This window comes from Nerophis lumbriciformis, linkage group LG03 (genome assembly GCF_033978685.3).
Source record: "Nerophis lumbriciformis linkage group LG03, RoL_Nlum_v2.1, whole genome shotgun sequence".
NCBI classification, from domain to species: domain Eukaryota; kingdom Metazoa; phylum Chordata; class Actinopteri; order Syngnathiformes; family Syngnathidae; genus Nerophis; species Nerophis lumbriciformis.
In genome coordinates, this window is record NC_084550.2 from 52,719,443 (window position 1) to 52,737,270 (window position 17,828).

Consider the following 17,828-nt stretch of genomic DNA (forward strand, 5'->3'; position numbering starts at 1 on the left):
CAATATCGGATAATATCGGACAATATATAATATCGGATAATATCGGACAATATCGGCAAAAAAGCCATTATCGGACATCTCTAATTAGTGGGATAAAAGTACAGTGACCGGTTAAAAACCGGTTACAATGGTGCACAGTAAAACAATCCACCAAAAAACAAACATCATGAATTAAGAAGATAATCAACGAAAACCTAATGAATCCAACAATTAAAATGACAAATACCTTGGCCAGTTTCAACGGTTACTTGACATCTACTCTTGTCCACCACAACATCCCTTACTAAAAAGTGACGAGGTTAGTCTCAAGCAGATTACTTTAAAGTTGCGTCAAAGACCGCTGAATGTGCGTTGAAGCTCAGAGGTTTTGACGTCCTATGAAGCTCAGAGGTTTTGACGTCCTACGCCAAAAAGGAAGTTGTCGGAGAGACGTCGCGTCACCGCTCTCTGCCTTTTATCGGTGCAGCTAAAGCTTAGGTTCCTAAAGCCCTTTCTATTACACCAATCATTTCCCTCCGAGTTATCGTCAACAACCTATTTTCCTCTGACAAAAATAAGACGATAACTAATCAAAACAAAACGCACGTTGACTGAAACATGAAAAAATGTACTGACATTTTAGTCAACGAATATAAACGAAATGAAAATGTTGACAGAAATGAAATCCATCCATCTTCTTCCGCTTATCCGAGGTCGGGTCGCGGGGGCAGCAGCCTAAGCAGAGAAGCCCAGACTTTCCTCTCCCCAGCCAATTCATCCAGCTCTTACCATTTGCGGCCCACAGCTATTGTTTTAAAGGCCCACGGCACATTCTAAAAATACTATTAAAATAAACAAAAACATAACAAAAGTGAAATAAAAAAGCTTAAAGGTGAAATGTAATTTAGAAAAAGTTGCAATGTTGACTAATAAAACAAAAAAAATGCTAACCCTTGTTTTGACAAAACAAACAAGCACTACATGTACACCCAAACTTCACAATCAGATTTAAGCTTATTCTGAAGTCATGTATAAAGAATGTCAATTTTTGGATATAGATCATAAAATGCTGTTCCTCGATAGCATAAATGCTAATAAAAAAAACTCTGCAATTATTAATTGGGGCGCTATAGCTCGGTTGGTAGAGCGGCCGTGCCAGCAACTTGAGGGTTCCAGGTTCGATCCCCGCTTCCGCCATCCTAGTCACTGCCTTTGTGTCCTTGGGCAAGACACTTTACCCACCTGCTCCCAGTGCCACCCACACTGGTTTAAATGTAACAGATATTGGGTTTCACAATGTAAAGCGCGCTGTATAAATGTAATTCACTTCACTTCACAATTATGTATTTTACAGACAAAATGTAGTACACTGTACTCCATGCTTGTGCTACAGCACACATCTCATTGTGCAAAATGTGAATGTTTTAAGGGGAACTAAATGTGACCTCTGTTGCGTCTGACCAGTCTTCCTCTCAGGGAATACAAGTCACTGGTCAATCCCAAGTTCTTTCAGAGTAAGAAGGACCATCAAGACAGAATAGAAATATTATCAATTTTTACTAAAGCTTTAGGAGACCAGTCCTACAGTCCGTTAATAGCGACATCGAGAAGCGGTCTGAAAATCAAAACGGGAAGAGACAACTTATTGAATACGAAAACAGCCCCACCCTGCTCAGAAAGGAATACAGCCTCGTTGTTCTAACACTGATAAGGTAAAAAGGTAGTATGCTACACTCCCACATTCCAACCCCTTCAAGGTAAAGCACAGAGTTTACTTGCGGACATAAGATAGAAGCATAAAATGGTAAATGGGTTGTACTTGTATAGCGCTTTTCTACCTTTTTTAAGGAACTCAAAGCGCTTTGACACTATTTCCACATTCACCCATTCACACACAAAGTCTCAAGATAGTGCCACCTCATAACTTTAAAGTCTCAAGCTAGTGCCATACAACAACCTTAAAGTCTCAAGATAGTGACATCTCATAACCTTAATGTCTCAAGATACCATTTCCTAATCTTAAAATCTCACGATAGTGCCATTTCATAATCCCAAAGTGTCAAACTAGTGCCATCTCATAACCTTAAAGTCTCAAGATAATGCCATATAATAACCCTAAAGTCTCAAACTAGTGCCGACTCATAATCTTAAAGTCTCAAGATGGTGCCATCTAATAACCTTAGAGTGTCATGCTAGTGCCATCTCATAATCTTAAAGTCTCAAGGTAGTGCCATCTAACAACCTTAAAGTTTCATGCTAGTGCCATCTCATAATCTTAAACTCTCAAGATAGTGCCATCTAATAACCTTAAAGTTTCAAGATAGTGCCATATAATAACATGAAAGTTTCAAGCTAGTGCTATCTAATAACCTTAGTCTCAAGATAGTGCCACCTCATAACATTAAGTCTCAAGATAGTGCCAAATAACAACCTTAAAGTCTCAAGATAGTGACATCTCATAACCTTAAAGTCTCAAGATGCCATTTCCTAATCTTAAAATCTCAAAATAGTGCCATCTCATAATCCCAAGGTGTTAAGATCCATCTCATAACCTTAAAGTTTCAAGCTAGTGCCATATAATAACCTTGAATTCTCAAACTAGTGCCGTCTCATAATCTTAGTCTCAAGATGGTGCCATCTAATAACCTTAAAGTCTCATGCTAGTGCCATCTCATAATCTTAAAGTCTCAAGATAGTGCCATCTAGCAACCTTAAAGTCTCATGTCAGTGCCATCTCATAATCTTAAAGTTTCAAGACAAAGCCATCTAATAATCTTAAAGTCTCAAAGTAGTGCCATTTAATAACCTTAAAGTCTAAAACTAGTGCCATCACATAATCTTAAAGCCTCAAGACAGTGACATCTCATAACCTTAAAGTCTCAAGATACCATTTCCTAATCTTAAAATATCACTAGTGCCATCTCATAACCTTAATGCCTCAAATCATTACTTTAAGGTCTCAAGCTAGTGTCATCTTGTAACCTTAAAGTCTCACATCCTTACTTTAAGGTCTAAAACTAGTGCTATTTCATAATCTTAAAGTCTCAAGCTAGTACCATATCATACTCTTAAAGTCTCAGGATAGTGCCATCTCATAACCTTAGTTTCAAGATTGTGCCATCTCATAACCTTAAAGTCTCAAGCTAGTGCCATCTCATTACCTTAAATTCTGGAGCTAGTGCCATCTTGTAACCTTGAAGTCTCAAGCTAATGCCATCTCATAACCTTAGTCTCAAATCATTACTTTAAGGTATCAAACTACTGTCATCTCATAATCTTAAAGTCTCAAGTCTTTACTTTTAAGGTTTCAAGCTAGTGTAATTTCATAACCTTAGTCTCACACTATTATCATGTCATAACCTTATGTTTTCAAGTCCTTACTTTAATGTCTCAAACAAACAAAAGAGTACACATGGGAAAATATTAGCTGCTTTAAACATGCCTATGAATAAAGAAAGAACTCTTAAAAATATATGCATTCTCCACACCTCTAAAAGGGGTTCATGTCTCATGTTTTTCCACAGCAGGACCCCCACCCAAACATTCAACATACAGAGCAGGGTCCCATCACGTCCCCCAAAAAATAATATTAAGAATGTTGAGAGAGTAAACTACGAAGAGGGGCTGAAATAATTAGCCTACTTGTTCGTTCATTTAATGACTATAACGTTACTTTTGACGGGGCACAGGTGGGACTCTGGAGCCCACGTTAGCTGTCATGTATAGGCCGCGTTACAATCTGAAAAAGTCACCAGTTCATTAAAAAAAAAATTAAAAAAAATCGCCAGTTCATTGTATAGCAACGGTGTGGCTCCAGTCTGCAACCACCACAGGCTGCATTGAAGTATATTATGATGCATTCAAGTTCTACTCTGTAAATAATACTTACTGAGTAGTTATTAACCATTATTATTAATAATTACTGAGTAATTATAAAACATTATTATTAATTACTGAGTAACTGAATAATGATTTTCGTCAGATGCTCATAATTAATAATGGTGGGCATGATGTGTTCAATGTGGTCTAGTAAAATGTGCTGTTAGGGAAATTTGAATAGCCTAAATGTTACGTACGATGGGGATAAGTTCAACAGGTTTTCTTAACTTAATTATGTGTTGGAGTGTGTATGCTACTACGAGTGTGTGGTGTAAGACATGTGAAGAATTAACAATGTAAATGTTACCAGAGGGTGTTGTACGTGCGTGTTGGATGAATTGTCCACAAATCCAGAGGGGCAAGGCAAGAAGGAAGTCCGTGAGCAAGCGAGAGGTCCGTGTCCGAGCGGGGGTCGAAGATCGAGGGAAGCAGTCCAAAGTCCGGAGGGAAGTCCAAGGGAACAAGGCGCATACGGAGGGAAAACTGCGGGGAACACAGAGGACATATAAGACACGGGCAGAGGCAAAGCACAGAGAGCAAGTACGAGGAGGGAAGCCAGAGACGGGATGCTTACTACGAGGAGTGAACTACGTTCCGGCACTGGATCTTCGGTCCGCTGGTCTTTCTGTCGTCTGCCCTCATCAGATCCAGGTGCGCTGATAGTTGATTGCCTGCAGCCGTGTCCCGGAGGGATTGCGCAAGCACCGTGACACTAAATACAAAAAGGTTAAAAGAACACTATCCATCCATCCATTTTCTACCGCTTGTCCCTTTCGGGGTCGCGGGGCGTGCTGGAGTCTATCTCAGCTGCATTTGGGCGGTAGGCGGGGTACACCCTGGACAAGTTGCCACCTCCAACACAGATAGACAACATTCACACCCTAGGGCCAATTTAATGTTGCCAATCAACCTATCCCCAGGTGCATGTCTTTGGAGGAAGCCGGAGTACCCGGAGGGAACCCACGCAGTCACGGGGAGAACATGCAAACTCCACACAGAAAGATGCCGGGGGATCGAACCCAACATCTTCGTATTGTGAGGCACATGCACTAACTAACCCCTTTCCACCATGCTGCCCTAAAAGAAAACTAATTATACATCATTTACATAATCATACTCCGACTTGTTAAGTGGTTAATCATAAAAAAGGAAACAAATTGGTGATTACACTGTCATGTCTGTGTGATCATGTTTTGTTTTAGTCATGTTCGGTTTTGTTTTTGGACTTTTTGTGCACTTTTGTTTGTTTTGTCACCATAGCAACCATTAGTTTTCACCTGTCACGTCACGCACCTGTTTCACGTTTTGAGTCACACACCTGTTTTCACTAATCATGTCTGTAGTATTTAAGTTCATTGTTTTCAGTTTGTCTTTCTGGCGACATCCCGCATTTATGCTCTACACATTCCTGACACTTGTTTTCATGTCCATCTTTCATGCTGCTACTTTAGTCCAAGCCAAGTAAGTTTTTGTTTATTAATGCTATAGTCTTTTGGTTTCATAGTTTGTTCTCCCCCACTGTGCGCGCTTTTCGTTTGTACTTTTTTTTTTGATAGTAATAAACAATCATGTACTTACATTCCCGTCTCGCCCGAGCCAACTTTCCGTTGCCTCCCGGAAAAACAAAACCCAAGGACCAAGTCATGACATACACCAGGCATCGTCAACAACAGCTGTCCCCAACCACCGGGTCGGGGCCCGGTACCGGTCCGTGGATCGATTAGTTCCGGGCCGCACAATAATTAAAAAAAAAAATTATTGTTATTAATATTTCTGGTTCCTACATTATATATCAATATAGAACAATACAGTCTGCAGGGATACTAGTCCGTAAGCACACATGATTGTATTTTTTTATAACAACCCCCCGCCCCCGTTTTTCAAGCGTTGGGGGACCACTGGTCAAGAACACTAAAAAACCAGAACGTTGAAGGTGGCTATGAATGGAGTAGAGGGGCCCACACCAATCCTTTTTTTTTAGGGGGCCCAGAATTCCTAGCAAAGGCCCTGGCTGTGATCCCAGTAATTGGTGAGGAAAACTTAAAAAAAAAAAAAAAAAAAACCGGTAGCAAAAGAGAAACTTTTTTATTTGCTCCTTTTCCAATCACCAAAATGATTCCCGAGCGCGGCCACCGCTGCTGCTCACTGCTCCCCTCACCTCCCAGGGGGTGGAACAAGGGGATGGGTCAAATGCAGAGGGTAATTTCACCACACCTCGTGTGGTACTTTAACTTTGACTTGCTCCTTTTCCAATGACAGGAAGTGATGACCTGACATAAACGACTAAGTAATACACAGCAATAGAACAGCTCCCTCTCCTGGACATAGTAAGTATTGCACGGTAAGTACGGCCTCTTTGGTTCAAGAGTTATCCTTGAAACAAGCTTTTTATTGCCCCCCTTTGACATGCAAACGGACTTTGGTATCAATTAAAAGTTCAGAAACACTCGCTCATGCTTTTGGATGAATAAGTGTCCATAAACTTTTGACTGGCATGACAACAATGCTGGCTTTGAGTTCTAGTAATAAATGTTGAGCCTGCGGCAGCTGAAAGTATTTGTGTCTTAGTAACTCCTCTTGTACGAAGATGCTGACAAACGAGAACACCCTTCTTCCTCCCATCCCTCACCCCTCCCATCCCTACCCTCATCATCGTCGTCATCATCATCTGCACAGTGAGCACTTCTCGCTAGAAAAGGTACTCCATCATTCTTGCATCTTCTCACTCTCATTGCAGCGAGGATGGAGGACACGCTCACCTGCGGCCACGCGACCGCCTTCGCTCAGGTGTTCGGGCGGCAGGGACAACTGATGCAAGCCAGTAAGTTGACTCTTTTTTAAAAAATTATTATTATTATTTTTCTGCATCCCTCACCTCGTCCTGTTTGTTTTTATATCTGCAACAAACCTCCGCACCCTTTTTCTCCCCTCAAGTGTCAGCATTGATTTTTAGTGAGTCATATTCATAATGCAGCAGCTGCAGACTGTCAGGCAAATGTGAGGCTGGCTCTCTGAATGGCCAGTGGGCAGCCAAGTGTCGGCTTCCTCCAACTTATCTTCCGTAGCTTTGATCGAGAGCCTTCCAGTGTTGGAGAATGAGGAGGAAAAGCGCCAAAATAAAAATGCGTCAACAGTTGCGTATGCATCCTTTAATACCAGAGAGCAGCACGGAGGTTCAAAGCTCATGCAGAGGAACTATCTTTAGAGTACACTCACTGACTGGACACTTCATTAGGTACACCTTCTATGGCACCGCATCACAACCTTTTACAAAACCCAAAACCAGTGAAGTTGGCACATTGCGTAATTCGTAAATAAAAACAGAATGCAATGATTTGCAAATCTTTTTCAACTTATATTCAATTGAATAGACTGCAAAGACAAGATATTTATTGTTCGAACTGAGAAACATACCGTATTTTTCGGAGTATAAGTCGCACCTGCCGAAAATGCATAATAAAAAGGAAAAAAACATATATAAGTTGCACTGGAGCCCGGCCAAACTATGAAAAAAAACTGCGACTTATAGTCCGAAAAATACGGTATATATTTTTTTTGCAAATAATCATTAACTTAGAATTTAATGGCAGCAACACGTTGCAAAAAAAAATGGCACGGGGGCATTTTTACCACTGTCAGTAAACGTTTGGGAACTGAGGACACCAATTTTTTGAAGTTTTCAGGTGGAATTTTTTCCCTTTCTTGGTTGATGTACAGTGGCATTTTAGGTTTCATAATGCGCCACACATTTTCAATGGGAGACAGGTCTGGACTACAGGCAGGCCAGTCTAGTACATGCACTCTTTTACCGTACTATAAATCAATCAATCAATCAATCAATGTTTATTTATATAGCCCTAAATCACAAGTGTCTCAAAGGGCTGCACAAGCCACAACGACATCCTCGGTACAGAGCCCACATATGGGCAAGGAAAAACTCACCCCAGTGGGACGTCGATGTGAATGACTATGAGAAACCTTGGAGAGGACCGCATATGTGGGTCCAGTCCATAGTGGATCCAGCATAACAGTAAGAGTCCAGTCCATAGTGGGGTCAGCAGGAAACCATCCCGAGCGGAGACGGGTCAGCAGCACAGAGATGTTCCCAACCGATACACAGGCGAGCGGTCCACCCCGGGTCCCGACCCGGACAGCCAGCAACCCCATCCATGGCCACCGGACCTGTGTGTCTCCCCCTCCACAGGGATAGGGGGGAGCAGAGGAGAAAAGAAAAGAAACGGTAGATCAACTGGTCTAAAAAAAAAAGGGGGGCTATTCAAAGGCTAGAGTATACAAATGAGTTTTAAGATGGGACTTAAATGCTTCTACTGAGGTAGCATCTCTAACTGTTACCGCCACGCTGTTGTAACACGTGGCTTGGCCTTGTCTTGCTGAAATAAGCAGGGGCGTCCATGGAAAAGACGTTGCTTGGATGGCAACATATGTTGCTCCAAAACCTGTATGTACCTTTCAGCATTAATGGTGCTTTCACAGATGTGTAAGTTACCCATGCCTTGGCCACTAATACACCCCCATACCATCACAGATGCTGGCTTTTGAACTTTGCGCCTATAACAATTCGGATGGTTCTTTTCCTCTTTGTTCCGGAGGACACAACGTCCACAGTTTCCAAAAACAATTTGAAATGTGGACTCGTCAGACCACAGAACACTTTTCCACTTTGCATGAGTCCATCTTAGATGAGTTCGGGCCCAGCAAAGCCGGCGGCGTTTCTGGGTGTTGTTGATAAATGGCTTTCGCTTTGCATAGTAGAGTTTTAACTTGCAGTTACAGATGTGTGAGCAAACGCACAAACACCCTGTATTCAGTGGAATACAGACGTGCACACTGTGGTCATACAAGCAGCACATTTGTCTCAAACCTGACATAACAATTTAAATGTCTTATTATTATAATCAAGTAGCAAGTCAATTTCAAGAGATTATTTTCTAATATATGTGATTTGGCCAACTTAGATATTGTTTTTTTTAATCAGCTATGCACTATAGTATTTTATGCCTGGGTGGGGGTCCTGCTTTGGAAAGACGGTGTACCCCTTTCAGAGATCACATGTAGTTCCCCTTAAAACATTCACATGTTGCATGAGATGAAGTGTTTATTAACTTTCTGTCTGTAAAATAAATATTTGTATTAGCAATTATGTAGTCATGTAAAATCATTTCATGATTAATATCCCAAAAAGTAACATTCTTAACAAATGACAGAAGAATAAGCACACTGATTGAGGAGTCATAGTAAAACCACCTGAAATGTACACTTATGTGTAGTGTTGGAGTTGTCCAACTTTTTGTGTGGCCATAAACGCACCAGTGGCTAATTGCCATAGTGTATGTGTTGGTGCAGGTGAGAGAGAGCAAGCGGCTGCTGTTGATATAACAGATGACAAAGAGTTGCTTTTGGCTTGGTTTGTACGACCAGTTTTGCTAGATAAAAGTATTTTACACACTGTTTTGGTGTGGTTATGGCCGACAAACAATTTCGCTAAATAAAGAGACCGATGGAATTCCTGTCCTCCTTAAAGTGTCTCCACAGACATTACAATAATTTAAGTGTTGACAAACATTGTTTTATCTGTTGTGGCCGCCTTTCGTCACCCGTTACTCACAGTTGCATTGCAATATCATACAAAACAAACGATTTGTTTATTTGATTTTTTTGCGCGGCATAGATTTGCTGTGCGCAGAGGACGCGTGATCAGTGCGCACCTGAGAGGGAACGTTGGTAGTGACCAACTGTACTTACTGACAGTGGTTTTCTGAAGTGTTCCTGAGCCCATGTGGTGATATCCTTTACACACTGATGTCGCTTTTTGATGCAGGGATCGAAGCAAAGTAAGGTCTCGGGCTTAGCCGCTTACGTGCAGTGATTTCTACAGATTCTCTGAACCCTTTCATGATATTACGAACCGTAGATGGTGAAATCCCTAAATCGCTCGTTGAGAAATGTTGTTCTTAAACTGTTCGACAATTTCCTCACACATTTGTTGACAAAGTGGTGACCCTCGCCCCATCCTTGTTTGTGAATGACTGAGCATTTCATGGAAGCTGCTTGTATACCCAAAAATGGCACCCACCTGTTCCCAGTTAGCCTGTTCACCTGTGGGATGTTCCAAATAAGTGTTTGATGAGCATTCCTCAACTTTCTCAGTCTTTTTTGCCACTTGTGCCAGCTTTTTTTAAACATGTTGCAGGCATCAAATTACAAATGAGCTCATTTTAAAAAAATAACAAAGTTTTCCAGTTCACACGTTAAGTATCTTGTCTTTGAAGTCTATTCAATTGAATATAAGTTGAAAAGGATTTGCAAATCATTGTATTCTGTTTTTATTTACCATTTACACAACGTGCCAACTTCACTGGTTTTGGGTTTTGTACAAAGATGACTAAACACACTTTTTTTTGTGTGCTCGGACTGCATGATACTTTTTCTAATATTTTGCTGACTTCGATTTTTAGAAATATGAGCTTTCAGCACAAAACAGTGCACACCTAAGCTGGAAGCTGTTTTATGTGGTTTATTTTTTATCAGAGCAGGTAAAAATAAGTAATCAAAACAACGGTATTTGCTAAGATTATAACATAATGGACTGACACGTCAGTTAAAGTATAAATACAAGTTGAAAATATTGACAGAAACTAAATCAGTCATATTTAATATTGTCTTGTTGATGGGTGGCACACGTTTGGAACATTTCCAATCACAGCTCTTTAATGGGGGTACAGTGAAAGAGAGGTGGAGTTTAGGTATTGAAGGTCAGATGTTTTTCCTCGCAAGATAAGGAAGTCACTGCCAAAACTAAAATGTGTGGCTTGAACATGTTCCACATTGTTTTTGATTGATTGAGACTTTTATTAGTAGATTGCACAGTGAAGTACATATTCCGTACAATTGACCACTAAATGGTAACACCCGAATAAGTTTTTCAACTTGTTTAAGTCGGGGTCCACTTAAATCGATTCATGATACAGATATATACTATCATATATACTATCATCATAATACAGTCATCACACAAGATAATCATCAGGGTGTATACATTGAATTATTTACATTATTTACAATTAAATAATATGTAATATGTGTACAACTGGGAGAAAGGGAAGAGGACACATTTCATTTTTTACTGCTAAGATGCCATCAGCAGGCAAGTCATCGATCGTGACATCGACACAACTGTAAGTCAAATCTATCATTTGCTGCTATCGGTGTTAAAAACTGATTCCGTGCCAAAAATAGATTCCCGCCGCGGGAGCGCGTACCGCTTTCGGGCTTTTGTCTGTCCACAACTGATTACGACATGTAAGAGAAACACCTATATTTGTGTTTATCGTAAGGATATGTGTCTGAAATGATAGAAGCCTTTATCATATTTGATAAATGACAGAATTGGCCATTTCTTTGGTATTAATGAGATTGTAAAGGACTGTTAAAGATCCAATGTTGATGTGCTAAATCCTCTTTCTCTTTTAAAAGCTACATACAATGTTAATTGCTCTTTGCTCATAAAAACACATAAAAAATAGTAATTAAATGTTTGGATTTATTCATTCAGCCATACTTGCCAACCCTCCCGGATTTTCCGGGAGACTCCCAAAATTCAGCGCCTCTCCCGAAAACCTCCCGGGACAAATTTTCTCCCGAAATTCAGGCGGACTCAGGTCCATGAGGCCCTGAGTCCGCTAACCCACAATATAAACAGCATACCTGCCCAATCACGTTATAACTGTAGAATGATGGAGGGCGAGTTCTTGGTTTCTTATGTGGGTTTATTGTTAGGCAGTTTCATTAACGTCCTCCCAGCGCGGCAACAACACACAACAGCAGCAGTTCGTCTGCCGTAAACAGCAATGTTGTGACACTCTTAAACAGGACAATACTGCCATCTAGTGCATTTGATGAAAGCACTTTTGTGCGTGCCACACAGCAATGCATCATCAGAGAGGGTGTTCAGCATGGTTCGAAAAATAGTGACAGAGAATAGAACAAGGATGGACAATTCAACCCTTAACTCAACAATGAGTAGATGAGTGTTATGTGTGTGTGTATATGTGTAAATAAATGAACACTGAAATTGAAGTATTTATTATATATATATATATATATATATATATATATATATATATATATATATATATATATATATATATATATATATATATATATATATATCCATCCATTTTCTACCGCTTATTCATATATATATATATATATATATATATATATATATATATATATATATATATATATATATATATATATATATATATATATATATATATACAGGTAAAAGCCAGTAAATTAGAATATTTTGAAAAACTTGATTTATTTCAGTAATTGCATTCAAAAGGTGTAACTTGTACATTATATTTATTCATTGCACACAGACTGATGCATTCAAATGTTTATTTCATTTAATTTTGATGATTTGAAGTGGCAACAAATGAAAATCCAAAATTCCGTGTGTCACAAAATTAGAATATTACTTAAGGCTAATACAAAAAAGGGATTTTTAGAAATGTTGGCCAACTGAAAAGTATGAAAATGAAAAATATGAGCATGTACAATACTCAATACTTGGTTGGAGCTCCTTTTGCCTCAATTACTGCGTTAATGCGGCGTGGCATGGAGTCGATGAGTTTCTGGCACTGCTCAGGTGTTATGAGAGCCCAGGTTGCTCTGATAGTGGCCTTCAACTCTTCTGCGTTTTTGGGTCTGGCATTTTGCATCTTCCTTTTCACAATACCCCACAGATTTTCAATGGGGCTAAGGTCAGGGGAGTTGGCGGGCCAATTTAGAACAGAAATACCATGGTCCGTAAACCAGGCACGGGTAGATTTTGCGCTGTGTGCAGGCGCCAAGTCCTGTTGGAACTTGAAATCTCCATCTCCATAGAGCAGGTCAGCAGCAGGAAGCGTGAAGTGCTCTAAAACTTGCTGGTAGACGGCTGCGTTGACCCTGGATCTCAGGAAACAGAGTGGACCGACACCAGCAGATGACATGGCACCCCAAACCATCACCCAACCATGCAAATTTTGCATTTCCTTTGGAAATCGAGGTCCCAGAGTCTGGAGGAAGACAGAAGAGGCACAGGATCCACGTTGCCTGAAGTCTAGTGTAAAGTTTCCACCATCAGTGATGGTTTGGGGTGCCATGTCATCTGCCATGTCATCTGCTGGTAATCAGTTGTGGACAGACACAGCCCCACGTGCAGCTTTAACAAGCACCTTCCGCCGTTGCCATTTCTAATGCAAAGTAGCATATAATTCGCACTTAATCGGTCAATAGACTCGCTATGGAAGCGCTAAAAACTACAACATGGCCTATGGAGAGAAGATGCAGTCGAAGTGGAGGCACGTAAATAAGACTGTCCACAAAACGGCGCTTCCTGAAGAGATGGTCAGAAAGTGGCTTGAAAATGGTTTGTAAAAGAACCACCATTACATGTTATGTAGACCAGTGGTCCCCAACCTTTTTGTAACTGCGGACCGGTCAACGCTTGAAAATTTGTCCCACGGGGGTGGAGGGTTTATTTTTTGTCTGATAAGATAATTCTTCTCACTAAGCAGATTTTATGTTAGAGTGTTTTACTTGTTTTAAGGGTTTTGGTCCTAAATGATCTCAGTAAGATATTACAGCTTGTTGCTGAGATGTTATGACCTATATTGAGTAAAACATGCTTGAAACTAGAATATCAACTGTTGCAAAGCTGTGTCATCAACACTCACAAGTATAAAACTACTTTTTTAAAGTAATCATTTCTTATTTCAAGCGTGAAAAAAAAAAATCATGACTTTGACACAATTGTGTGTCATAATTAAAACAGATGACAGCCAAATGGACTTTGCTGTTTTATTTTCAATGAAACAATAGAAAATATGTACTCATATAGTAGTACACTTGTTATTAGTGAGAATATACTTATTTTAAGATATTTTTGGGTTCATTGAGGTTAGCTAATTTTACTTGTTTTGGAAAGTCTTGACAAGCCAAATTTTCTTGTTCTATTGGCAGATCATTTTGCTTAGTTCAATTAAAATACCCCTAATTTTTGTTTTTTTTATTCTTGTTTTTGAACACTGACTTTTTGCAGTGTAATGAGTTGAACATAATACTATACTACCTTAAAAAAATACCAGTACTGTTCGTCCGCATGGGGGTGGGGGTGTATGGTATTTTATTTATTTTGTTTGTCATAAAAAAAATACAATCATGTGTGCTTACGGACTGTATCTCTGCAGACTGTATCGATTTATATTGATATATAATGTAGGAACCAGAATATTAATAACAGAAAGAAACAACCCTTTTGTGCGAATGAGTGTAAATGGGGGAGGGAGATTTTTTGGGTTGGTGCACTAATTGTAAGTGTATCTTGTGTTTTTTATGTTGATTTAATAAAAAAAAATATATATATAAAAATTGTTTTTTTTAATTTCTTGTGCGGCCTGGTACCAATCGATCCACGGACCGGTGGTTGGGGACCACTGATGTAGACCACAAGGAAGTGTTTTAAATGTAGGGAAAACAACCAAAAGAATCTATACCTTCAACTTCCGTCCTAAATAAAAATAGCAAACATGTTTTTTTTCATGTATTTTTAATAATGATAATTAATGTTAAAGGGATGGGCTACTGGGGTAAAAGATCAGGCCTAAATATACATAACATTAGTAATAAGACTTATTTTGTTGCATTGTTTTATTTATCGCTGTGTCAGATTCCAAACCTAATAAAATGGAATAAAATAGTTCCCATTTTACACATTATAGTCATTACACAATATAATGAGGGTTTCATTTTGGAGAAAAAGAACACAATTTGTCATATTTACTGTTTAGAATTTGATGGGACAATTTTGATCAAGTGTTCTATTGCATACTTGCCAACCCTCCCGGATTTTCCGGGAGACTCCCGAAATTCAGCGCCTCTCCCGAAAACCTCCCGGGACAAATTTTCTCCCGAAAATCTCCCGAAATTCAGGCGTAGCTGGAGGCCACGCCCCCTCCAGCTCCATGCGGACCTGAGTGACGTGTCAACAGCCTGTATTCACGTCCGCTTTCCCACAATATAAACAGCGTGCCTGCCCGTTCTACACGTTATAACTGTAGAATGATCGAGGGCGAGTTCTTGGTTTCTTATGTGGGTTTATTGTTAGGCAGTTTCATTAACGTCCTCCCAGCGCGGTAACAACACACAATAACAGCAGTCATGTTTTATTCTACCGTAAAGCAGTTCGTCTGCCGTAAACAGCAATGTTGTTGTAACATATTGAGTTGGAGGCAATAACCAGGCGAGGTGATGAAGTACGTCTCTTTACTGTAGACTTCAGAACAGACTCACACACTTGACGTCAGGTGCGCAACAAATAAATAAATGATAAATGGGTTATACTTGTATAGCGCTTTTCTACCTTCAAGGTACTCAAAGCGCTTTGACACTATTTCCACATTCACCCATTCACACACACATTCACACACTGATGGCGGGAGCTGCCATGCAAGGCGCTAACCAGCAGCCATCAGGAGCAAGGGGTGAAGTGTCTTGCCCAAGGACACAACGGACGTGACTAGGATGGTAGAAGGTGGGGATTGAACCCCAGTAACCAGCAACCCTCCGGCCACTCTACCAACTTTGCCACGCCGTCACCACGTAAATCGTTGGCCAACCAAAAAGTAACCCCAGTACGCTATAGCCAACATTCACCAGGAGATGACAACAGACAAACATAGATCACTCTATTACATTCCTCCCCTTTTAGAAATGTAGAAGTTACTCAAACTAAATAAACAACCCAACCAAAAAATGCAGCAGCTCAATTAAAAAACTGTACTTAAGCCACATTCTTTTTTTTTTTTTTTCTTTTAGTACTGAACTCTTAACCCTCATTTGTAAACAATAACATGCTTATTATACAAACAGTATTTCTACACCTTTAACACAGATTTTTATACTGTCTTCAGAGATTCAGTTTTTTTGGTGGTACTCGAAAACCTTTATGGGTACCTGCGAAAGGGTGTTCAGCATGGTTAGAAAAATAGTGACAGAGAATAGAACAAGGATGGACAATTCAACCCTTAACTCAACAATGAGTAGATGAGTGTTATGTGTGTGTATATGTGTAAATAAATGAACACTGAAATTCAAGTATTTCTTTTATATGTATATATATATATATATATATATATATATATATATATATATATATATATATATATATATATATATATATAATAAAATAAATATATATATATATATATATATATATAGCTAGAATCCACTGAAAGTCAAGTATTTCTTATATATATATATATATATATATGAAATACTTGACTTGGTGAATTCTAGCTGTAATTATACTCCTCCCCTCTTAGCCACGCCCCCCACCCCCCACCTCCCGAAATCGGAGGTCTCAAGGTTGGCAAGTATGTTGTATTGTGCTATTTATGTCACGCCCAGCTTGACAGTTTAGTCTTGTGTTTTCCTGTCTTTGGTTTTCAGTTCCTGTCCAGCGCTCTTATTTTCTAAGTTCCACTTCCTGTTACATTCGTTATGCAGCACCTTGACTTGCTAGCGCACTTGTTGTCATTTAGCGATTCAGTCCATGCGGGGTTCTGTTGTCGATGCACTGCAGGACTGCTTCTGAAATACCCTTAAAAAGTGGTACTTGTCTGCTGTCCCAAAACATCGGCACAGGTAGGAAGGAGCATGATTACATGAATGTGCAGTAATGATCAAGTCTTTTCGCTGTAAAAGCACCATGTAGTACACACAAAAACCTCATTTAAATAAGGTGGTCTGCACTACTTTTCAATTGCACACGCAGTCTTGGAAGGCAACATGCCCACTGGGGCGGCGTAGCTCGGTTGGTAGAGCGGCCGTGCCAGCAACTTGAGGGTTCAAGGTTCGATTCCCGCTTCCACCATCCTCGTCGCTGCCGTTGTGTCCTTGGGCAAGACACTTTACCCACCTGCTCCCAGTGCCACCCACACTGGTTTAAATGTAACTTAGATATTGGGTTTCACTATGTAAAAGCGCTTTGAGTCACTAGAGAAAAGCGCTATATATACATAATTCACTTCACTTCACTAATATAACACAAACAGCGCGTGTTAGATCAGGTGTGTTATTTGTCTCCAAAATCAAAAATTAGAAACCGCAACAATGCATCAGATTGGTTTTTAATGACTAATCTTACAAATAGCAATCACGTCAATATGGACGACGCTAAAACAGCATGTTGCTCCTTGCCATGAGACATTAGAGTACAAAAACAAACATGACAACACAGTCTATTGTACGCACACTGCAGGATAAACTTCCATCTTAAAATAGAACATTAATAACACAAGTTAAAGTACCAATGATTGTCACACACACACTAGGTGTGGTGAAATGTGTCCTCTGCATTTGACCCATCCCCTTGTTCACCCCCTGGGAGGTGAGGGGAGCAGTGGGCAGCAGCGGTGCCACGCCCGGGAATCATTTTTGGTGATTTAACCCCCAATTCCAACCCTTGATGCTGAGTGCCAAGCAGGGAGGTAATGGGTCCCATTTTTATAGTCTTTGGTATGACTCAACCGGGGTTTGAACTCACAACCTACCGATCTCAGGGCGGACACTCTAACCACTAGGCCTCTTAGTAAAAGGAGTAACAGGTGCACATGAATTTGGATCAGTGTTTAAGTTAACATGAACATGATGTTAAAGATGTTTAATGAACGCGTGAAGTGCCTCTACAGCAGGGGTCACCAACGCGGTGCCCGCGGGCACCAGATCGCCCCGTAAGTCGCCCGCTGGCCTGTTCTAAAAATAGCTCAAATAGCAGCACTTACCAGTGAGCTGCATCTCCATCCATCCATCCATCTTCTTCCGCTTATCCGAGGTCGGGTCGCGGGGGCAGCAGCCTAAGCAGGGAAGCCCAGACTTCCCTCTCCCCAGCCACTTCGTCC

At 40.2% G+C, this 17,828-nt stretch overlaps 1 protein-coding gene across 2 annotated transcripts in view; it reads left to right on the plus strand.

Moving 5' to 3' along the window:
- Positions 1–6,550: 6,550 nt before the first annotated feature.
- The window catches only part of kaznb (kazrin, periplakin interacting protein b), a 351,940-nt gene continuing 340,662 nt past the window's right edge, over positions 6,551–17,828 (plus strand). The window contains exon 1 of one of the 2 annotated variants that reach the window (XM_061939051.2): positions 6,551–6,679. In XM_061939051.2, coding sequence (XP_061795035.2) covers positions 6,601–6,679 — 79 coding nt within the window. In that variant the 5' untranslated portion in view covers positions 6,551–6,600. The remainder of the gene's footprint in view (positions 6,680–17,828) is intronic. The other variant, XM_061939082.2, reaches the window with a different exon arrangement.